We start from the raw sequence: 24,208 nt of genomic DNA on the forward strand, positions 1-24,208 counted from the left end.
CAGCAAAAGGAGGGGACTTACCCAAGACTGCTTTGCTCAGGGACCCCACACAACCTTGGAATTAGCCTGAAACCAATCCAGCCATTCAAGCAAACTCTTCCATTGTGAAGGAGCAAGACTGCTTCACAGTTAAAATGTGATTTTGTGGCCAGGGGTGGGCGGCTTCCTAAAATGGACTGGAACAGGTGCTGATGACACACCTTCTCTAATCCCTCCTCACGGGTAGCAGACCACATGCTTCCCTTGAGTTTAAGTTCCAAATTTATCTGCTCAGGGTTTGCACCTGTGTGCTGCACTCTGTTGCCTATGTTAAAGAGTCATGCTCTAACTGGGATTTTGGTAAGTTGGTTGGTGAGAAGGGAAGGGAAGGGACCTAGAGAGGCCTTTTAAAATAACAAGAAGTCTTTGGCCATACCTTGGAAGTTCCCACTGCTGCTTCCTCTTCTCTAGACCCACCCAAGGACTGAAATTTGGTCTAAATTTGCTGCAGTCAGTTCATCTACTTGTTCATTTTCTCTCTCTCCAGGATACAATACAATAATTGTTTCCTTGCAGGGGGAGAAATATCTGCAAGTTACAAATCCTTTGCACAAGGGCCAATCTATGCTTGGTGTCAGGAAGCATGATCCTTCATTTTTCTCCTCCTGGCATTATTTGTACCAACTTTATTGAGGTTTTCAATGCTGTTCCAATCTGTAATGGGTTTGTTTGTCCAATCCAGCCTTTTGTGCCCCCATTTCATCTCTTCTTCTTTTTTAAAAGTGACCTGTCTTTATAAATCCCTTCAGTCAACAGGCTTCTTATCACAGGCTATCTCAGGGGTCTGCAACCCGCGGCTCCGGAGCCGCATGCGGCTCTTTTACACCTTTGCCGCGGCTCCAGGGCGGATATTAGCGAGGGGAGGAGGCGCATTGTGCGCCCCGACACTCCCCACTGTGGCGGGCGCTGTACTGGCTGTAATGTCGCATGGGGGCGGTGCGTGCGTTAGTCACGCACCGTCCCAACGTCACCTTCCCGCCCGCTGTCAGATCAGAGGGCAGCAGCGCGCATGCTTTAAATGTCACAATGGTTTTGCGGCTCCCAGGTGTTTTTTTCCTTCGGAAACGGGTCCAAGTGGCTCTTTTTGTCTTAAAGGTTGCAGACCCCTGGGCTATCTTATCAACAACAGATCCTGGGGACTGGAAATATTTGCCTCTAAGGGAGTAGCTACATCCTCTGGTTACAAGAAGCCCTACTTTCTGAGCCTTCTGCACCAGAGAGAAACTGCTGGTGCTCTTCAAGGGCTTAGCTTTTGTGCAATGTTTCTCTTCACAAAAACTGTGTTCAGCACTTGTGACAGTGCGGTGGGAAGTACCACCATGGGTATTTTTCCATTGCCTGACCCACAAAAAGAGGAACAAAGTGAGTGTGCAGTTCCTTTTTTTAAATAGATGCTGATCTGCATATTGCAACAGGACTGATACCCGAGACATTTTAAAGTGTGTGCAGACATTTATGGTATCTATTAATAGTTCTGCAGTCCCTTGAACAGCCAAAACTATTTAAGCCAAATAAGTCCAACTGACTTTAAAAAGAATGAAATCTGGTTTGCGTGTGAAAACTTAAGACAAAAGTGAGTTGCTCATCAGGCTTGGTTGGGCTGCGTGTTGACAAACTTGCTCAACAAAACTAGGAACTGATACCTTTTACATGTTGCATTGTTTTAGAAAATATAAAATAAATATATAGCTGGGAACTGAGCTGAAAACTTTTAGCTAATGCAGCCCTGAAAAAGAATGATTAGTAACTTTTCCAGTCTGCATCTGTCCTGGTCTCTCTGGATTAGGGACCCCTATGTTTGTATCATAACAAAGAGACAGGTGGTATGTTCTGGACCTGTGTTACAAAGGGACAGAATTGGCTGCACCCTGACAGAAGTACTAGAAGTTGAGGAACAGAAGAGGGGCAACTATTACCTGAGCTGTGTTGTCTGTCTTCTGACATCTTTACCTTGCCAGGCAGAGACATTACATTACACCATGAGTTGTCAACTGGGTGTCTCCATGCCCACCAGTGCCTTTGATGGTGCCCAGGATAGGTTTCAGTAACCATCACCTCAGAAATCCGCAATGCAATTGCGGGGAGGCATGCCTGAAACATTTTGTGTTCCTGCCTCTTCTCTTTTGGCTGTGGCCACCATTTTGTGTTATGTGACATGCACCATGGTAGCCATTTTGTGATTGGCACTCACGGCCATTTCTCAAAATTCCAAATGTTCTCACTGGCCTTAAAAACTTGGCAACCCCTGTCCTACACAGTCCTCTGCTCCTACCTTGAGGTGCAACAGAGAAAGAAGGGAGGCAACCTGCCATCAACTTGGGGTGTGGATGAGCTGCAGGAAAGGGAGGGGAAAGGAGCTGGAAATATTATTAATAATAATAATTTCAAGCAAAGCATATTTGTAGATGGGAGCTGATTCATAAAAAGCTAAATATTTGTGCTAGCACAAGAATTAACACAAGGAATAACACAACAGAAATTGCTCCCTTTCCCCCCACTGTGTGTACCTCAGAACAGATTTAAGGAACCCACAAGGGGAATGTTCCATTGCACAAGAAAAAGCCTAAATAGTTAACAAACCATATAGCAAGCCTATACCAAATGCTGTCCTTGGGTGTATGTAAAGGTACTTTATTGCACTTCTGTAAATTGAAAATGAGGAAAACCTATGAATGTTGACCAACCCACTCCCCACTTCCCTCCTTTCCCCTCCATTTGTAGATACAATCTACCATTGAGCAATGAATGATATTTAATGTAAGCAAAGGTGTGTTATCAAGTACTAAAGTGTACCCATATTTTCATTTTTTTAATACTGGAGGCTGTGCATATCATGGCTAATGTGTAAAAATGATATGTTAAAAAAGGAGTTTCCCTGACTGTTTACAAATATTGTGTGCGTATGAAAGTGCTTACAAAAAAGAACAGTACAAAAGTTAAAGATATTTTATTTGTTGTTGCAGATTGCAGAAGGGATGGCATATATAGAAAGAAAAAACTACATCCATCGTGATCTGAGAGCAGCTAATGTTCTCGTTTCAGAGTCTCTAATGTGCAAAATTGCTGATTTTGGACTTGCTAGAGTAATTGAAGATAATGAATATACAGCCAGGGAAGGTTTGTATCATATTATAATTTTAAGTCCTATAAGAATAATTCTGTTAATAGCCACTTGTTTCACTAGAAATATCTAAATGTCAACACACACTGTTCTATCTCTGCTGTCTGGCCCTGGGATTTCCTACCTTGCTACGTGGTTTGCACTTGCATTTTTACAGAGAGATATAGCAGACCTCCACATTTTTCTCACTGGCTCCTGTCATAAAATCATAGAATTGGAGGAAGCCTTGTAGGCCATAGGGGCTAACCCCTTGCGTGATGCAGGAAATCCAGAGCTAGAACGTCTCCAGAAGATGGCTTTAAGACCTCCAGAACAGTGTCTGCTGCAGATGTCCAATGAGGGGCAACCTTCTAGGCAATTAGTTCCATTGATCTTGAAACCAAGAAGGTTCTCCTAACATTAAACCAAAATCTACTCTTCGGTAACTTACACCCTCTGGGGCAGCAGAAAACAACTCTTCAGGTATTTGAAGAGTGCAAATTTCTTTTCCCCCCACCCCAGTCTTCCTTCCCAGTTCCTTCAACATTTTGTCAGAGTTTATTTTCCATACTATTGAAGAATCTTCATTGTCACTTCCAATTTACCAGTCACTTTTCCCTTATGGATCACCATCTGAATCATCTTACGAATAGTTTTTAATGGTTGCATGAATGAAACTAGATTTAAAACACTGCTGTTGTTTTCCTCTCTGTAGGTGCAAAATTCCCTATCAAATGGACAGCACCAGAAGCCATTAATTTTGGCTCATTTACTATTAAGTCTGATGTGTGGTCCTTTGGAGTGCTTCTGTATGAAATAATTACTTATGGGAAAATTCCTTATCCAGGTATGCACTTTTTATTTACTGCTTATTTGCCCTCAGTTTATACAAGTACCAGAGTTAATAGAATAGGTGCAAACATGCAACAAGAGACATTTTGATAATTAAAAAATGTGTATTGTTTGCTGTACTTAAGAAAGTGTCTTCAAAGTACTCGGTTATAGGAGGAATGTGGGTTGAAACCATGCGAGTCTTTGGCCTCCCTGCAGCTTTTTAAAAAAAATGAATTAATGAATGAATGCCTTGGCTTCATTCAATGTAAGAAACATATTCTGCAGCAACAGCAGCAATTTGCTACAAAAGCAGGTGTGTTTGCTGTAAAGTGGTACCTTGGTTTATGAACTTAATCCGTTCCTGAAGTCCGTTCTTAAACCGAAAACGTTATTAAACTGAGGCACGCTTTCCCTAATGAGGCCTCCCACCGCCGGTGTCCTTCCACTGTTCGGATTCCGTTCTTTGTTGTTGTTTAGTCATTTAGTCGTGTCCACTCTTCGTGACCCCATGGACCAGAGCACGCCAGGCACTCCTGTCTTCCACTGCCTCCCGCAGTAAAGTTCTCAAACTGGGTTGGTCACTATTTCCAGATCGTTGTAAACCGAATTGTTCTTAAACCGAGGTACCACTGTATCATAACTGGAGTGGAAAGCTGAAAGCAGGCCCTGGGGTCAGAGCCGAATGTTACAGGTGATGAAACTCTGGGGATGACTACAGATCCTTAGTACCTTTGGGGGGAAATTGTGCAGATCTCAGATAAGATTGTCTGCTGCTGATGCAATGGCCCTTGCAAGTGATTACCTCTCTAGGGAAGGTCACTGAAAGGCGAAAATGCAAACATACAGTCTGTGAGAACACAGGTGACCAGTTTGGCTTTCTGCTAGGTAATCTTTGGGTCCTAGCTGCCCAGCACCCTCTTTGATACCACCCACTTTTTAACCTAGCCAACATTGGAGCTCTGGCATTGGAGGGCAAGGGCATCTTGAGGTTTTGTGGCAGCAGGTATGGAGATCCAACCTAAGGTTTTCCTCTCTGACATCAGAGAGTGGGTTCTAATGTATCCTACCAGGGTGTAGTGTAGGGAGGCTTTGGATCAGCTGACATTCAGTTTACAGTGCAATCAAATACATGTTTACTCAGAAGTAAGTCCCACTGCAGTACTTCATTGGAGCTGACTCCATAAATTATCTTAATTTCCTACAATTGACTTTCTCCAGTAACAAAAGCTTGACTATTCAATGAATGAATTTGATATAAGTATTAGAAATGCAGGGGTGGAGGAAGGTTTAGGATTGTTTGGGTTGTTTTTTTAGACTGACATAGCCAAATTTACTAGTGGAAGAAATATATTTTTTATTGTTTCAGGGATGAGTAATTCTGATGTCATGATAGCTCTTCAACGTGGGTATCGCATGCCACGCATGGAGGCCTGTCCAGCTGAGCTCTATGATATTATGAAAACATGCTGGAAAGATAAAGCAGAAGAGAGACCAACTTTTGAATATTTACAGAGTGTCCTTGATGACTTCTACACTGCTACAGAAGGACAATATCAGCAGCAGCCGTAACAGGAAAGAGGAGGAGCTCCTGCCTCCAAATTGGTGTGAACCTCTTAAGGGGACATTGTGGTTGCGCCAGTTACTTTTATGCATTAGGATATCCTAACTGCTTGTGGATCCTGAAACTGAAGCTCAAGAAAATGTTGCAGGTGACCACTATCCAGCTTAAGGCTTTAATGTCCTCTGTTGCTGGCACTTTCTTTCTGTTTTTCTTAAGTACCCAGATTCTTTTGACCCACCAGAAGATCAAAATCAAACTGGAGACAGCTGCAAATATAATGAAGAGAAACAGCAACAACAACAGTTCATGACAGCAACCAGAACTTAGCCCCACATGTTCCAGTCATGACATGCATCTAAAAAAAAAAAGGTCTGTTTTAGGGCCCATCTATATGCTATAGTGATGCATGAGCTCTTGCCACCCGTTTATTTAAACTGAAAAGCTTTTGAGGCTGCGGGAGGGGAGGAGGGAGGACTGTAGAGCCATCATTTATTTGCTCAGAATTGCATCTTTTGGAATGGCTTACCCACCTGCAGCGTAGAAAACACAGGAATGGCATCTTTCTTAAATTGGAAACTAGCTTGGAGAGACAACTTTGATGGAATTAACAGTGGCAGACAAAATGTTTAAGCAGTTTGCCCACTCATCTCTTCCCTGGTCACCACTGAGATGCTCATTCTAGCAGCCTGCTGCAATTGCTTTTTATGTGTTTTGCCTTGTAAAAGTGGTTTGGATGAAGGAGCTTAAACAGTAAAAGCTGCTGTAGTTTCTATACTTATGTAAAGAGTAAGGTGGAATTGGCACAGTTGCAATGAAGTGAATGAGACATCATAATAGAGTGGTTCCCCCCAACCCCCAGGAGCTAACCATGATTTTAAGCAAGAAACACATTACCTCCCTTCAAAGGACCTACCTGTAGAATCTGAAATGCAGTACATTTATACCTGATGATCTAAAGGTATATTGTATATGGCTTTATAGTTTGTTTTCAAGTAGGAATCTGATAGGGATTAAATGAAGTGTAACCTAGAGTCATGGCAGAAACCTTTCTACCAGTGTGGCTCATAAAGCTGCCCTTTTTAAAGGCAGCACTTAATGTTTAAATTTAAAAAAGCACAACTAACACAACATTCCCATTAGAAAGTACAGCCAGCTATTATTATAACCAAAGTCTATACAATTTGTTGCACATATTATGTAAGTAGGATGCGGGAGTGGGGGTGGGGAGACACTTGAAAATCAGGTTTAAGGGCACTAGCTGTATAAAGTCAGGATTGGACTGAAGTTATAAACAGGATGCGATCTCACTACTCTGTGCCTCAGCTTTCTCCAAAAGGGTTGTTTTTTCTCTATCATGCTGAGACTTTTCCAAAATACTTATTCACAACTTGGTTACTATAGGAACATTGTGATTCTAACTATGTTCAGTTGCACAAACCAATATTTTTGTAGTACACATGATATTTACTCTTTTTAAATGAAGGAATCCAGTTGACAAACTGGCAACCAGGCTGTCAACCTGTAAATACTGTTTTCATTTTATTGTGATTTTAATAAATAAGCATTCTTGAAATTTCAAACCTTGCAGATTTTGAGTATTTTCTAAGTTGTTATCCCATGATAAGGAGACAGTCACAGTATATGGCAGCAACTATATTAAGTCTATGCTTCCGTAGACAATTGTGTTTAGTTCAAGTATTGGTAAACATTTTTATTAGCAAATGTATAAAATGGCTGCTTTACACATTTCCATCCAATTTCTTCATACAAGGAAAGCAATTCAATCACAGAATTCATGTAGCTTCATTCTACACATTTTTACAATGATTTTGAAGCTGAGATAATGGATATTGTGATCTGAACATTAAGTATATTTCTTAAAACAAGGGAACTTCCAAAATTTATCCTAGTACAAGAAAAACACAAGCAATGGTGTATTTAATGTGTTCTGGCATTCTTGATGCAGATAGTAGCACTATACAGCAACAAGATCATCTGAGGCCACATTTAAGCCATGCTTAACTTATGTTCAGCAAAGCATTTTATTTTCAAAGTAGAAATTGCCTCCAGTGCTTTTGCCTTCTTTGATTAACCACCAATTCAGTACCTGTACTAATTCAGTAGCTGCATTAAACCCTCCCCAAGAAGGATCCAAATTACTCTCTTACTTTGCATGTTGCTGAGGTCACTTGTGAGAGCTTGTAGAAGCTGCCTCAGGTTTTTCTGAGTCTTTGTCACCGAGTGTTTTAGGAACATCTGCTAGGGTATGTTTCAGATTTGCAAAGAAGCCCTTCTTAGATTTCTGATGCTTCGAATCTGTGCTTAGGAGTTTTTTGCTTTCACGTAGCTCCTCTTGTAGAAGAGACACTGTGGCTTCAAGCTCATTGCCATGCTTAGCCCAGTTTTGAAGACCCTTGACTTCTTCTTCCTGTTAAGCCATGGAAGGATGCATTAGAGGTAGAATGAGTCTTGGCATTTACTGATTTTAATATATCTCACTGGCATCCTCTGAAGGTGAGCAGCCAGAATAAATACGTAGTTAAACGTTTTCTAATAGGTTAGAGGCCATCTTGAAATTGCCAGTTCTCAGTCAAGACAATACCTCTGTTGCTTAGCTGGTATGTACAGCAATCTACTTCAAATATAATGAAATGCATTGTAAGACCTCATATTTTCTATATTTGCTCACCAAAAGCTTGAATAGGAAGAGAGCACAAAACTGCATTTTCAAGTTAATCTTCTTATCCTGATAAATTTGAAATATAGACAGTTTCAAGTCATGCAGGAGGTTAAGACTAACAGGTATAGCAGTCATAAGCAGGAGAAATAGCTGAGAGAGAGAGAAAGAGAGAGAGAGAGAGAGAGAGAGAGAGAGAACAGTCAAATGCAGCTTTAGTAGCCATGTGACCAACCTTATGCATCATCACTTGCTTAAGTCTATTATTTTCTTCCATTGCTTGTCTGTAGAGTTCATTGGCATCTTGCAACATTTCATTTAATTTCTCTATTTTTAAGTTCAAGGATCTTATTTGCTGCAAAACAATCTTATTTGTTACAATTAGTGATTAAAGGGAGAGTCATGTTGGTGTAACTCTGCTGCAACCTTTGACTGACCATGATTTTGCTCTATTGTAGGGCCAAGGTTTAGGAATCCGGTAGCCCCCAACCCTGATACTGTTGGACTCCCAACTCCCATCAGCCCCATCCACTGGTCAGGAATTGTGGGAGTTATGGTCCAGCAACAACCGAAGCACCACAGGTTCCCCATCCCCACCTTACTTATTTTACCAGCCCTTAATCAAAGAGCTCTAAGAAATATTTTGATAATGAAGCAGAGAATTGGGAGGGACCATGGAAGGAATCAGGAAGTTACCTTGTCTCTCTCATCACATTGTCCCTGTGAAGCATCTGAAGCATTGCATTTAAGATCTGTGAAGCAAAACAAGGTTAAGAATATTTGGACCACTTTTCAGGGGGAAAAAACTTAAGCTCAAGAATGCAGGTTGCTTACCTGGATCAATGTTCCCTTCTGCAGAGTCTAAATTAGGACTTTCTGAAGGCAAGGTATTGAGTTTACCAAGTTTTGCTTTCAACTCTAGTATTTTCATTTCTCTGTCCTGAGCAACAAGATGAATTATAATAGTTTTGAATCATAATAATTTACTCAAATGGTACATTTTATTGTAGTAACAGCATGTGCTTTCAAAAAAAAAAAAAGCTTAGCTGTTCTTCCCCCCCTGCCCCCCGCCCATAACTTTAAGCAACAATTAAGATAACTGTTAGCACCTATTTCCCTATCCAATATGATGCACTTTGGAAAACAAACATATTTGTGTCACATCCCACCTTGGTCTAATATTTTCTGCATTCAATATATTTAGGAACCCTTTCATGTCTAAAACTTTATTGGTATATCACCAGACAATGTACTTTTGGCTGACACCTGTCAAAATATTTTGGGGGCACACAACATTTCAAAATACATAGGCACATCCAAACTCACGAGGATTAACTAACATCACTCTCTCCCACAAAAAAACCACCCAATAAAACCCCTACCTTTTCAGAGCTTTCATTTAACAACTTAACCTTTTAATAGAATTCCTGCAGATGCCTTGGAAAGAATGCCAACATGTACAATGGACAAAGATAACAAGTTTTAGAGAATAAGTACCTCGACCTTTGCTTGTTCAGCAATGAACTCCTCTATTGGCACATAGTGGTTTTCAATTTGATCCATTGCACACATGTATGCATGCTTCTTTATGGCCTCCTTGTACATTTCAAATTTACTCTCCATTTTTTCTTCATACCTTTCTTTCAGATCTTCTAAGCGTTTACTGGATAGTATTAGCAATGAGAGACAGGCAAAATACTTTTAATTACTAATTATCTATACTAATGATTCAATTAACAAGCCTACATAGGGGTGGGTACAAAATGCATCCGTCTCCAATCCCAGCACCCTTTCCCTAACCTGCACCTGAGGTCAGAAGATCTTTCCTCTGAGCAGTAGCACAGAGGAATTGTCAAAATATGTCTCCTATCTCATTTCTATTATATAGAAGCCCTCATTTAATTTAATGGGAAGAACTCCAGTTCCAACCCATAGCTAGAAATCACAAATTATGTCCCATGCATGTTTCCTGGAGGTTTCCTGTACAAATAAGGACTAACCTCATAGTAACTGACATCTAGACAACCCCTCCTCCCTTTACCCCTCCCTCCTTGCCTATGCCCTCACAGGCTGCCCAAGCCTTTCCTCACAGCTATGCCACCTCCCTTTCCTTATAGCTCACCCCCTCCCACTTTAAAGGAGGGTAGGAACACTTCAGAGAGCAGTTTGCAAAATTACTCTCTGAAGTTCCTCTGGATCTCCTTTAAACAGCTTGCCTGGGCCATCTGCCTGCTGGTCTGCCATCATGCTGGAGTTGCTGTGGTCACGTGAACTGCAGCATGAAGACAGGCTTATAATTTTATTACATAGTAAGAAGTAAAATCAATTTACTACAATATAACTTACTTCCTAGTAAACGTGCACTGGATCGAACAGTGAAACACAGATTTCCATTCAGAAAGTAACTAGAAATGTGGATGCCAACCATTTTCAACAGAATTAAACCCACAATTTATTATTGTTATTATATCCTATCGCTCTAGTAGTACAGTCCCGTTGCTGTTGGCCTGATATAAACATTGAACTAAACTGAAGGGCGGCTAATAGAATTTCTTATATTGGCCATCCACTGTATTGTGCAAGACACATTTTCTTGGTTCCATACAAGTATAGTAGTACAAAATCATTTTAGCTAAGAGGACTTGAGACAGTAGCAGATGTCTCTAACACTTGGATTTTATCACAGAATATATTTAAATGGTTGCTAGAAAGCTATTACACAAATATTTGGAAAAGCAAGGCATTTTCAAACCAACTGTTTTGAAACAGTCCAGCATGCAACACAAAACAAAAGATCATGGTACATCAGTGGTCTGTCCTAGAATAAGGCATCCGTAAACATGATGCCTTATTCTAGAACTGATGATGTGCTAAGCCATGCTTGGAGTGGTGGGTGCCTGGGGCCTTTCGGTTCCTCACAGCTACAAAATCGTAAGGCTCACCTCCAGGCTTCTTCTGTTTCCATCAGTTGCTGAAACATTGCTTCAGCCATCTCCTTGCGTATTCGCACCTCAAGGAGCAGCTTGCCTTGCCTCTCTGCAATCAGCTTGCTCTTCAAGGTCTCTGTCATTTTCAAGAGATCCTGCAGGAATGAAGTCAAATTAAGAACATGGAATCAAGGAGCAGAAGACAGGATGCGGTGCCTGAGCTAACATATGCCATTCGTTAGAGTAGAACTGGGAGACCATTCCCCCCCCCTATCTTGTCAAGGGCTTCCCTTCCCCAATCTTGTGCTCTCCAGATGTTTTAGACTATGCCTCCAATCAGCCCCAGCCAGCACAGACTTGCAGTCCAAGCATCTGGAGGGCACAAGATTGGGGAACATTGCCCTAAGTGGTAATCGGCCAAGGGTCACATGCTGGTTGGTAGGGCTAAGAAACCCATTACACAACTGGGAAAATACTTAGTGTTTTCTTTCTGCTACTAGGGATGGAAGGAACTGTCAGTTATGGTTCTCTCGGTTTCTCATTTTTCCAATCTTAAATTTAATTCTCCATATTTTTGCAGAAATCTGTAAAACCTTGTTTGTTTGGAGAACCGCATCAAAAAATTGAGATAAGTGGAAAAACTGAAGGACTGTGTTTTAGTTCATTTTGTTTCAGAAAGTGTGGATTTGATAAATTCAGCTTTAAATGCAAACTGAAAATTCTTCCCCGTCCCTAACCGCTACAGTCTGTTTAGGATTTAGGCCAGGTAACACAACTAAAAACAGTCCAGACAAAGTATTATATTGATTTAAGAATCACTCCATTGATTTTTAACACTATTAAGATGATTTAAATCCTACTGAGTAAGCATGCACCACATCGTCTGAAAACAGTTTTAAACATTACCTCATGGTTCATAATAGTTATATCTATTTCCTCTTCTTCAGAGGAGATACAGGAATCCTCTGGAAGCTGCTCTGCAGATATGTCATCAAAGTGCACTGTAGGCCTATCATCCCTTCCAATATATTTTTTGGGAAAATAATCAAATATTTTGTGCTGGAATGTTTGAATAACCTGAAAAATAATACTGTGTCAGTGGTTTAAATTACAAATAGGAGCACAATTTCACAATAAACTGTAGTTTTGTGTTATTTGCCCTGGAAGGCCACAAAGGGAATTTTGAGAACTTTGGGAAGGACACTGCAGTGATTATAATTGAGAAGCAAGGTTGAAAAGTTCAGTTGTCTAAGGAACAAAGCTTTAAATGCACTTGTCATGGCATATCTGTTGACAGTTTACACTGCAGCTCATATACACAGATAGAACTCAATTTGCTGAAGCCTTCTAAAATCCATGTTTTCTCCATTTACACAAAGAGGAGGTAAGGTTTAGATTTAAGAGTCAGAGAGCAGTAAGGTATGCTCTTTTGGTTCTTAAATTTGGACTCTCCACCCCTCTATCCTCCTTTCTGAGTCTGAAAGCTCCAACAAGTGCAAAATGCAGCAGCTAGGTGGCTGATGTGTACAGTCAGCCAACAACATAAAGCATCCCTGCTAAAATGTCTGCACTGGCTGCTCATAGGTTACTGGGCCAAGTTCTGTGTCCCTGTATTAATATGCCAAGCCCTGTACAACTCGGGTTCAGGATACCTTGAGTCATTTTATCCCAACTCAGTCTCTGGGATCATCCAGTGGAGTCCTATAGTTGCTGCCTGTGTTTTAAAAGCCTGGCCAGCTCCAACTATAAGCCAGGCATTTAGTGTCATTGGCCCCATGCTGTGGAACACACCAGCAGCAGCCATTTGGCAAGCAGCCTCCCTGCTAACTTTCAGACTCCTCTTGAAGCCAAACAGGCCCATTCAATTGTTTTAACATTTTTTCCAAGATGAGCCAATTACACTTACAATTATTTTGTGATGTTTTATGGTATATTATATTTTATTGCAGTTGTATACGCTGTTGTATACAACCCTGGTATTTTATATGAGTGGGTGGTATGCCAATAATAATAATAACAACAATTTATTATTTGTACTCCGCCCACCTGTCTGGGTTTCCCCAGCCACTCTGTGAGCAGCTTCCAACAAAGATTAAAAAGGCATTAAAATGTCACACATTAACAGCTTCCCGAAACAGGGCTGCCTTAAAACTACAAAAGCACCACGCACACGCATTTGCTGCTGTGAGCTGAAGACTCAGAACATCGACAGAAGACATGAGAGCCTTGATATATATCAGGCATGTTACATTTGAGGTTGTAAGACCAGCTGCTACATTTTTTTATGTTGTCGTGCATTACAGTTAGATGGCCCAAGCAAGTAAGTGTTCCTAGTAAAGGGGTCAGGATCCTACAGGCTCCTTGGCATGGAGACACCTCAGCCAGGAAGCATTGGCTCATAAAGAAGATAATTTCCAAACGGTTGTCTCCACCCCCATCGTTCAGCCCGGACACTGAGGTCCAGCTCCAAGGGCCTTCTGGCGGTTCCCCCACTATAGGAAGTAAGCTTACAGGAAACCAGGCAGAGGGCCTTCTCAGTAGTGGTGCCCACCCTGTGGAACACCCTCCCTTCAGCTGTCAAGGAAATAAAGAACTATCCGACTTTTAGAAAACATCTGAAAGCAGCCCTGTTTAGGGAAGTTTTTAATGTTTGATTTTTTATTGTATTTTTAATATTCTGTTGGGAGCCACCCAGAGTAGCTGGGGAAACCCAGCCAGATGGGAGGGGTATAAATAATAAATTTATTATTATTAATTATTATTATTATTATTATTATTATTATTATTATTATTATTATTATAAATTATCACTAGTAGTAGTATTCACCCAGGAAAAACAAGGTAATGGGGCTTGGGGTATGTTGTGGAGGGCACAGCCTTTTACTTACTTGCTTTGCTACAGCAGAAAACTTCATGACATGCAATGTCTCATCATAGGTAGAAGCACACTGGTTAATATTGACAATCATGCAAGCTTTGCCTTTACCACAGAAGAATGGCTGGAACAGGCGGGTCAGCTTACTCTCTCTGAAGGGAATGTATGCTGGCCTTAATCTTAAGGGAAAGTTGTATTAACATTAATTTCAACATGAGTATGATTTGTAAAAGCAAGCATGGATTCAGATATGTGTGATTGCTATCTGCCCTTTATCTGCATAATAAGTACTTATTAGGACATAGCTGTTTTCACATTCAACAGACTGGTCCCATATTCATTCATTCATTCATTTTAATTATTGCCAACAGACTATTCCATCTACTTATCTTTTTAAAAATAAGGGGAGGAATAGAACTATAACACTATATTGCAAAAATGCTATACAGTTGTACCTTGGTTTTTGAACAGCTTATTTCCCAAAAAGTTTTGGCTCCTAAATGTTGCAAACCTGGAAGCGACTGTTCGAGTTTGCGAACTATTTTTGGAAGCCGAACGTCCAATGGGGCTTCCGTGGCTTCTGGCTGGCTGCAGGAGCTTCCTGCAGCCAATCAGAAGCTGCGATTTGGTTTTCAAACATTTTAAAAGTCGAACAGACTTCCAGAATGGATTCTGTTCAACTTCCAAGGTATGACTAGTACTACAATGCTATAGCATTATGGTGTTACAGCACTATACCGCTTTCATTTAATATATAATTATAGCTATGAAAATCATTTAGCAATAACTAAAATAAAGATTAAAACAAAACAAAATGGAGTCATAAAAAAGCAAGGGTCATAGTGAATGCCTGCTGAGAAGCACTAGGCTGATTTTCCTAATATGTTTTGCCCCTGTCAAAACCCCCCAAAGACAGAAAAGGTGTGCTAACGGCATCTATACCCAGTGCTTTTTTTCTGGGGGGACGCAGGAGTACACATGCCCCTAAACATTTTGTGAATCTAAGTTTGGCCTCATTGAGGGGCAGTATTTCAATATGAGTAGGAAAATGAGAGTGCACCTACACATTTTTTAAAGAAAAAAAGCACTGTCTGTATCTATGAAGGCTGTGTTACTTTTCCTTTCTTCTGGAAAAAAAAAACCCACACAGATTTTTTGAAAACAGAGAAATGGCATAAGCAGCACAGAGAAAATGCAGGCTGTGAATGACTGGAGGACAACATAATGTGGCTGCCTCATAAAAAGCGTGCATACAAAAAAAGGAAAAAAATAATGTTAGAATATGTTTTCAGCACTTTTACCAAATAAAACAGACACCGTGCTTCTTGGGGAACATAAATGTTGTGTAACAATAGGTTAGACTAAACAGTTTTATGTGAAACTGGTGTGAAAATTTACTTTTGTCACTTACTTAGGGTTTTGATTTTGCTTTAGAGCTGCAATGCATTTTCCAAGAATAAGAAGAGAATTATTAATATTGCCTGCTTCTTTCAGTCTGTCTCCAAAGGTTTGTGCTTTATGGCATCGTTCTGATCCAGCCAAGTCACAGAGAGAGAGTCTGTACAAAAAATGCAGCTGATTTTAATATCAATCTTTCTTTCTTTTGAAATTACATTTTATTCACATTTTTACATACAGTTCAAAAAGATTAAGTAAAGAATAAATGGAGAAAATGAAAACAAAATCAAACAAACCAAAGACACAACACAAAACATCTAAGGACTTCCTATCAATCTTTCAATCCATCAATCAATGTTTGAATTTTAGGTACCCTGGTACAACACACTCATAGTATTTTTAACAGGTAAAATACACACTGTCAAGTAATAACTTTTATTATTGAACCTGTATTTTTACTGTGTTTTGGGGTAAGTGTGTTCCAATGGCCACCTTCAGCTGTTGATAAGCATGACACAAAATTATGGATTACTGTGACAGTAAGAAGCTGCACTGAACTGCCCCATCCTGTCGGGAGGAGGAGTTTCTAAGCTTTTACTGTCATTTTGTTCTGGAACGATAGACTGTGATCAACACTTACAATTACCGTATTTTTCGCTCTATAACACGCACCAGACCATAACACGCACATAGTTTTTAGAGGAGGAAAACAAGAAAAAATATATTCTAAACGAAATAGTGGATATATGATTTTTGTGGTTCATGCTGTGGCCACAGACACGTGATCTGACAATGAGTTTGGAGTAGCCCAATGCAAAAATCCTGAGGATCCATGTGGATCCATGCTTTGTAACCACAGAGGAAGGAAGGAAGGGGAACCATGGATCCTCTGCTCACAACTGCAGCAGATCCCCCCGCCACCCACAGGCATTTGCTCCATAACACGCACAGACATTTCCCCTTACTTTCTAGGAGGAAAAAACTGAGTGTTATGGTGCAAAAAATACGGTAATTTGAAGCAAATCAACTTCAAACCAGAGGTGATCAAATTGGCTTGGGGTTTTTAAAAAAATGAAAATCTCAGTAAAAGACATACGTATATCATTTACGAAAACAGAACAAGTAAACATGCAATACAGACTGATAAGATATTTACAGTAAGCCTGCAACTTACACAGGGGTTACATTCTGGGGATTGTGCCTAAAGCCAAAATTGTGAATGGTCAAAATACATTGGGTTCAAAGGCAGGTGGGATTGCCTAACTCATTTCCCTCCAAATCCTGTCTCGTTTCAAATAATAATAATAATATTTTGCCACACACATAAAGTTGAATACACACAAGTTAATTGCATGTAAGTTGTGGGTTTACTGTATATTACCGTATTTTTTACCCTATAGGACGCACTTTTCCCCTCCAAAAATTAAGGGGAAATGTGTGTGCGTCCTATGGAGTGAATGCAGGCTCCTTGGCTTCAGTGATAGCAACGAAAAGCCTCCGAAGCACAGAGGGAGAGCTCCCTCCGTGCTCCGGAGGATTCACGTTGCTATCACTGAAGCCTGGAGAGTGAGAGGGGTCAGTGCACACCGACCCCTCTCACTCTCCAGGCTTCAGGGATAGCCACCTGAAGCCTTTGGAGCACAGTGGGAACTCTCGCTGTGCTCCGAAAGCTTCGGGTTCCTTTTGCTGAAGCCGGGAGAGCAAGACTCTCTTGGCTTCAGCAGAGAGGGAGAGCTGTGCAGCGTCCCTTCAGCAAAGTGGGAGGAGAAATGGAAGGGGCTCCGTTTCTCCTGCTGCTTCGCTGAAGGGGCGCTGCGCAGAGAGGGAGAGATTTATTTTTTTTCCTGTTCTCCCCCTCCTATGGTCTGGTGCGTCCTATAGAGCAGTGTTTTTCAACCTTTTTTGGGCAAAGGCACACTTGTTTCATGAAAAAAATCACGAGGCACACCACCATTAGAAAATGTTAAAAAATTTAACTCTGTGCCTATATTGACTATATATAAAGTAATTCTCTTGAATAGGAATCAAATAAACACAAAGAAAGTATTTTATAATTACTTTATTATGAAATAGTAAGTAAACAGAAATATGAAAAATTATAAAATACTTTATTCAGTGCGCAACCTGGGCCTGTTTGGCTGAACACAAAGCTGATATTCTGGCTGGAATCAAACGTTGCGGACCGTTCTCTGCTCAGCGGGGATCGATCCGCTGATCCCCGCTGAGCTGGCGGATGACAGCTCCGTCTCCACACTGTGTGCGGAGAGGGAGATGTCAGAGCCCCGCTGCTCTCTATGGGGAATCGGATGAGAGCGGACCACCTGTCCGCTCTCATCCGATTCCATCTGATCTGATCCCCACCCAGGACAAATGGAAAATAGGGTGGACACAGTCCGGCGCCCGCCTAGTGGGCGAAAATTTGACATTTTTTTAAAAAAATCTTTCGAATTTTTCAATTTTTCCCACGGCACACCAGGCAACATCTCGCGGCACACTAGTGTGCCACGGAACAGTGGTTGAAAAACACTGCTATAGAGCGAAAAATGCGGTAATATCTCTTGACTCCTTAAAACAGTTTCCCTTTTGTAGCACTTTTAATCTGTTACTTTACTTCCAACCAAGCAGATAGGATGAAGCTAGCTACAGTTAAAGTTGATTACAATTCCAGAAACAGAGAAAACAGCAAACTGTAGCTAACTAGAATTTGAAGTGAATGCTTCTGATCTCCCAGCTGCATGGAAAAGGTGGTGGGCTCAGGAACCTAGCTCACTTCAGCTTGTTCCTGGCACTAGAAACCAAGGTGGGGAACCTTTTCGGCTCAGTGGGCCAGACCCTTATAAAATTCTACGTTTGTAGACAAAACCTAATGCAGGAGGCTGCCCACCTGTCAATCAGCTGACACCATAATGATGTCAGGTGGTTGGGTTCCAAAATCAGGACTTCAAAGTAGGAGTCTCCTTAGGGTAGTGATAAAGCGGGGTATCAAATCCCCCCCAAAAAAGTACTACACAGCTCTTGCAAAAAAACACCCCATGTGATGCTTTAAATGCCCTAGGCTTTGACTATTCACCCATCTGTTGATGAACGGTGAAGACCAGACTGCTGATTACAGCTTTGATGAGGAATGGTGGGAAGCTCCCCCTCTTCCTGCTCCTGACCAGGATCCTGAAGCTGCCCAGGAATAGTGGAGCAGTATAGATTTAGATAATTGGTTTGCAGAGGGACATAGTTCGGAAAACAACAGCTGGGCATAGCTGAATGTGGAACAGCCAGGAGAAGCAGAACAGGAAGAGAGAGAGATAGATAACTGACTCCTCTTCGCTGGAAAGTGTCCAGCCTCTCTCTCCAAGGGCAAGGAGAACTGATAAGGTTGCTACACAGAAGGCTCCAGTGGTTGCGAGAGCATGTTGCAAGAAGGGGGAAGTGATGAAGATGACTTGGGGGGAAGTAGGAGGAAAACTTAATTGGGAGCACCTTTACTCCCAGAATGGTTGTGTTGTTCTTTTCCTGTGATCATTAAACACTCTTAAACTGGTAAGGTAATTGCTTTGTTCTGCTGATGCATGGATAAAGGGGGGGGGAGCCATTTCTCTGAAGCCTGATACAAAGCTTGCTTTCTGCAAACATTGGAACTCACTAGTGCAGCCAGTTTAGCAGGCTTGAAGTTTGCTTTCTCTTGCCAAAGCTTGTGCACTAGCAGGTGTGTGCTCTACCTGCCTCACACCTGACATCACATATGATGGTTTGGAGAACACAGGTGGTTTGGTGAAAAACAGCCTTGTAGGCCAAATATGAACTCATGGCAGGCCAGGCCTGCAGGCTGAAGGCTCTCCACCTGCTATAAACCTTGGCTTATCATGACATTCACATACAATCAGTTTGTGTACAGAGTTACCCTATTCACCTTGATAGATGAAGCTACACACACGAGGACAAAACGATCTACATACTGCAAAATCAAAACACACTGTGGCATTTGTACAAGCACATTTACAAAGAAGAAGATTTTGCTGTCACTCAACTTTCTCTACACCAGGAAAGCAGTGAGGCCTACAAAGCAAAGTTTCAACATTGTTCCAGTGCCAAAGACAGGAGCTCCAACCTTAGGCCAGTAAAAAAATGCTTGCACTGTAGCATATTCCAAAACTGAGAACACTAGTTTGTCCTCAACAACTTTGCTATAATTCCACACAAAGGAAGATTCACTGTAGTACATATTTAGCAGAACCAAAAAACCACTTACTCAGAGACTCCAAGAACTCGTGGCACACTCTCATCACTCAAGCTGAGCAGTCGAATAGAAAATATACTGTGACTGGAGGAAAAGAGACACAAGTTCAATTTTTTAATCACATCATTATTTAATTACTTTGTATTATGCTCTATATTGTGCTTCTTTACTTTCTCCTGTGGGGTTTAACTGATGTAGTGCTTGAATAATCAATTAACATATATATTTGTTTGACATCTGTCTGGAAGTATTAATATTATTTGGAGTTTTTTATTCCTTTTATATTACAAAGTACATAGCTTTAAAAAAGTAGAAGATATAAGAGAAGGTATCTCAAAATGGGGTGGGGTGGGGTTTTTTAAAAAAGAGAGAGGGGAAGGGAAGGTATCTAACAATTAGTCATATTAAGATAATGCATATAAACTTTACTTTACTGAAATTTTGGCATACAGCACACAAGCTACTTATGGACATTTAACTTTACAGGCTTGGCCAAAATGTGTTATACAAAATTTTAAAAGGGTCAGAAAAGGGATGGGCATCCAGAGGTGGAAACTTTGGCAATCCCGCCCACCACTGAACCCAGTGTGTTTTGACTATGCACAATTTTGCCTTTAGGCGTGATCCCCAGAACATAACCCCCATGTAAGTTGTGGGCTTACTGTTTAATAATACAGCAAGCCACCTATAGAAAAATAGATTTCTTTCTATCAAAATGTCAAGACTCCATAATGTGCACTGGATAACGCATCTCCTATAATGATCAATAAAATTACGTTCATTTCTGCCTGAAAATGTCTCAACTTCAGTTTTGTCCTTTGAGTCTGATAAAGGAGGTCAATTTAGCCATTAAAGCAGAGTTCCACATTTTACAATGCCATTCTATAATTGATGATACCCCTCTGCCTAGAATTATATTCAGATGCCAAAGCTTCATAATACTCTTAACGTGCTGTTCTTCAATGTGCACAGTTTTTAACATGCAAAAGCATTCATCAGAAAAAAGTTAGCTATGTCTAAGGTCCACGCAGATCAATGGGACAAGTTCAGAGGTCCCATCATTTCCCCTAAAATGGGAAAAGTCCCATAATTTCCAAACTTTCCCTGAGTTGGAGGAAATATTTGGAAATTAACTTGGCATGTGGGTATATCCCATATGCTTATTTTTTTAGCTAATTACAGAGAGGTTAAGGGGCTACGGTTAAGGCAATATATTACTTTTTCTTTAAATTAGACTATGTAAAAATAAAAACAAAAACCAACACACCAAATACAAAGTAACCTTGAAAATTGGCAGCTAGATTCCAGAATAAATCTAGTGCCAGTAGAAAGGATAAAGAGCAACGGTCAAGAATACAGTGTTTAGGATATCCACACACTCTCTCCAAAACCAAAAATGGCTGGACTCTGGGTGTGGATGGCCATGTTCTACTCTTGTTTATTTATCAGGGCTAGACAGGCCCCTTCTGCAATTAAGCAGGGCTAAGTCTCCTTCTCCAAGTCTCCTAGGAAACACTGCAACACAAACTAGTTGCAGCAGAGTGATCATTAACGAACAGATAGTTCTCAACATTAATCATTGATTTTTCCACAAGCAGAGATCCTTCTAGCCAGGAAGTCCAAGATAGCATATCCTTCTCGTAACAAGAAAGGGGTATTGCTGTCACAGGCTATGAACTAATTCACCCTCATTTGGGTGCTGACAGTGACTTGCACACATCAAGCAGGTTTTAAGGTTTTGATCTAAACAGCAGTCCCTAGTGCTGTATAAAAAACGGGAAAATCCAGGTGTCCCACTTGCCACGGGCACAGAGAGCTGCTATTTGAAGAATGCTGTCTTCACCCAGTAGCATCAGCTGGTGGACAGGTGTGCTTGCTGTCGGGGAAATGGCCGTATGGGCCCAAACTGGCTTGTGAGCCCATAAATCATAGAATCAGAGTTGGAAGGGACCCTGAGGATCATCTAGTCCAAACCCCTGAGGTGCAGCTGCCCCATGCGGAGATCAAACCTGCAACCTTGTCATTATCAGCACTATGCTCTAATCAACAGAGCTATCCTCCCCTGGTTTAAAACCCTACATAGTTAATTGTGGTCTTAGTAATGCCATTAGCCTCAATTTTATTATTATTATTTATTGAATTTATAGAGCGCCCTATACTAGGAGGTCTCAGGGCGGTTCGCAGAATAAAATCAAAATATAAAACCACAAAATACACAATCAAAACCAAAACAACAACAACCCAATAACCACCACCACCTCCTTAAGGACATCTAAAATGAGGCCGCAAACCTTCTGCTTGATTGTTGGTTCATCCTGGTGCATGCCAAACTTCTGTTCTTATTTCCTACTTTAAGAATTTTGCAGGCCTCATCTGTACTCTTTATACTGATCCACTTTAAGTCTGGGGAAATAAGGTATTTTATACCATTAAGTATGCATAACAATCAGAAAAACAGCAGTATGTAAACATTTTGGCACATTTACAGCATACAGCACTCTTCTACTTGCTTACACAAGAAATCAGACCCACTGAATTCAAGGAGTTTTACTTATATAAATAAGTAGGTGTAAGGTTACAACCTAAGTGTGAGAACATAATGGAGATCAAGAAAGATTTGGGACAGCGGAAGCCTAAAGCAAGGGTGGCCAACCTGTGTGACCTTCCAGATGTTCTTGGACTCCAACTTCCATCAGCCCCAGCCAGGGATGATGGGAAATGTAGTCCAACAACATATGGAAGGTCACAGGATAGCCACGCCTAATGTAAAAAAGCAATAAATATTATTGTTTTTAAAATTATACTAAACTGGAATAAACCAGAATTTGAAGGACCACAGATATAAAGTATGGTTTTTTGAATAAAAACAGTAATACATAAACAAAATGGCATATTTTTAAATACATGTCTGTCTTCAAGAGTTGGGGCAGCATAGAGCTATTATTTTTAGATGCAAGATGAACAAGATTTTGGTGATCAATAACTGATCTCGCACCTCTCAATCTGCTTTAAAAGAAGCTGGTAGGAAATAGGGGAGGGAAGAAAATGGATGTGTGTTGGCTTTGAATTCAGAAACTCTCCCACCAGCACTACAGATGCCCCTGGGTTCTCCTTAACAGCGCAAATAGCCATGTTATAAAAATGGTGGGGGAAGGTTAACCATTCTCAAGCACATGGAGCCATAACTGGCCATCTGTATTCAGTGACTATAACCAAACAGCTCAAAGCAATCCATCCGTGGAACCTTTTCAAGATAAAACATAACAAAAACATGGGCGAACTTCATTACATCTTAGATTATTTACAATGGAAATCAAGGCTTACAAGTGCATTCTGTACATTTATTTGGTCTTGCAACTACTTGCTAAATTTGGCTGAGAGTGGGAAAGCTGCGCCCCCTGGTGTCAAGAGCTTCCTCATGCAGCTGAAGCTGTCAACTGTCCAAGAAATAGTACAGTGGTACCTCAGGTTACATACGCTCCAGGTTACAGACTCCGCTAACCCAGAATTAGTACCTCGGGTTAAGAACTTTGCTTCAGGCTGTGAACAGAAATCGTGCTCCGGCGGTGCAGCAGCAGCAGGAGGCCCCATTAGCTAAAGTGGTGCTTCAGGTTAAGAACAGTTTCAGGTTAAGAACGGACCTCCAGAACGAATTAAGTACTTAACCCGAGGTACCACTGTATTTGGCTAGATCAGTGGTTTTCAACCAGCGTGCCATGAATGATAGTCAGGGGTGCCACGGGCAACGCTGGCCTCTGTCCCTCTTTCCTTACCTGCCTCCTTTGACACCCTCTTGCATCTCTGCCTCCCAAAGGCTTGCACAGCTGTTTATTGCATCAGCCCTGGCTGTAGGCTCTGCAGGCGAATGGTGCCTCTGAGAGCCACCTCTCTTTGGGGCAACGGAGGAGGGGCAGCTCAGAGACCAGGGATGGCAGCAGCTGCTGCCCAGAAAACTCCCAAGACGAGGGGAGGGGAGGCTGAGGGAACACTCCACAAGGGAGGGCGTTTGAAAAGGGTGAGAGGCTGCCAGCTCTGGAGGCAAGCGGTGGCATAACTGGGCTCCTGAGCCCCACAGGGGTGCCACAGAAAGAATGTAGTTGGTTAAAGGATCCATGGATTCAAAAAAGGTTGAAAACCTCTGGGCTAGATGGATTCTTGAGATAATTAGACCCAAAGAGTAATTATTCCTTTGAAGCAGTACCACCAAAGTTGCTGCATTACCTTTTACGTAAGAGTTTCCTCCCTGATCTTCGCATATCCTTAAAACTTTGCGCTTCTGATTCTTCAATGCAGGCACTACGTCCAGTAGGTCATAGATGTACTCATTGTAGATTTCAAAGAAAGAAACCCAAACAGATGCTAGGGTCCTGGGGCACTTGGTATAAACCTCAGAATCTAAACATTCAAGGATGGTGAATAAAAGGAGTAACTGTAATGCCTGTTGTTTATTGTAAGGTTAAATTAAAACACAGTATCAGAAACAGTTTAAGACAACTTACAGCAGCAGAACTTACAGCTATCTTTGTTCTCATTTATGGATACTTCCTCCCAGGACAGATATTGCAC

General features: G+C 41.2%; 2 protein-coding genes across 9 annotated transcripts in view; one reads left to right on the forward strand and one right to left on the reverse strand.

Moving 5' to 3' along the window:
- LYN (LYN proto-oncogene, Src family tyrosine kinase) overlaps positions 1–7,114 on the forward strand; it is a 43,576-nt gene extending 36,462 nt beyond the window's left edge. For all 7 annotated transcript variants that reach the window (XM_082233862.1, XM_082233865.1, XM_082233863.1 and 4 more), the window contains exons 11-13: positions 3,003–3,156; positions 3,855–3,986; positions 5,340–7,114. In XM_082233862.1, coding sequence (XP_082089988.1) covers positions 3,003–3,156; positions 3,855–3,986; positions 5,340–5,542 — 489 coding nt within the window. In that variant the 3' untranslated portion in view covers positions 5,543–7,114. The remainder of the gene's footprint in view (positions 1–3,002; positions 3,157–3,854; positions 3,987–5,339) is intronic.
- Positions 6,736–24,208, reverse strand: part of LOC309538353 (kinesin-like protein KIF20A) — a 29,081-nt gene continuing 11,608 nt past the window's right edge. Inside the window, exons 8-19 of one of the 2 annotated variants that reach the window (XM_082233786.1) lie at positions 23,864–24,037; positions 21,934–22,045; positions 19,655–19,726; positions 15,425–15,571; positions 14,027–14,192; positions 12,045–12,215; positions 11,154–11,293; positions 9,709–9,874; positions 9,046–9,151; positions 8,908–8,963; positions 8,443–8,578; positions 6,736–7,955 (exon numbers count right to left, since the gene is read on the reverse strand). In XM_082233786.1, the coding sequence (XP_082089912.1) occupies positions 7,720–7,955; positions 8,443–8,578; positions 8,908–8,963; positions 9,046–9,151; positions 9,709–9,874; positions 11,154–11,293; positions 12,045–12,215; positions 14,027–14,192; positions 15,425–15,571; positions 19,655–19,726; positions 21,934–22,045; positions 23,864–24,037 (1,682 nt within the window). In that variant the 3' untranslated portion in view covers positions 6,736–7,719. Of the gene's footprint in view, positions 7,963–8,442; positions 8,579–8,907; positions 8,964–9,045; positions 9,152–9,708; positions 9,875–11,153; positions 11,294–12,044; positions 12,216–14,026; positions 14,193–15,424; positions 15,572–19,654; positions 19,727–21,933; positions 22,046–23,863; positions 24,038–24,208 lie in introns of both variants that reach the window. The other variant, XM_082233787.1, reaches the window with a different exon arrangement.

Source organism: Podarcis vaucheri (genome assembly GCF_965113315.1).
Source record: "Podarcis vaucheri genome assembly, chromosome: 8".
In the NCBI taxonomy this organism is placed as follows: Eukaryota; Metazoa; Chordata; class Lepidosauria; order Squamata; family Lacertidae; genus Podarcis; species Podarcis vaucheri.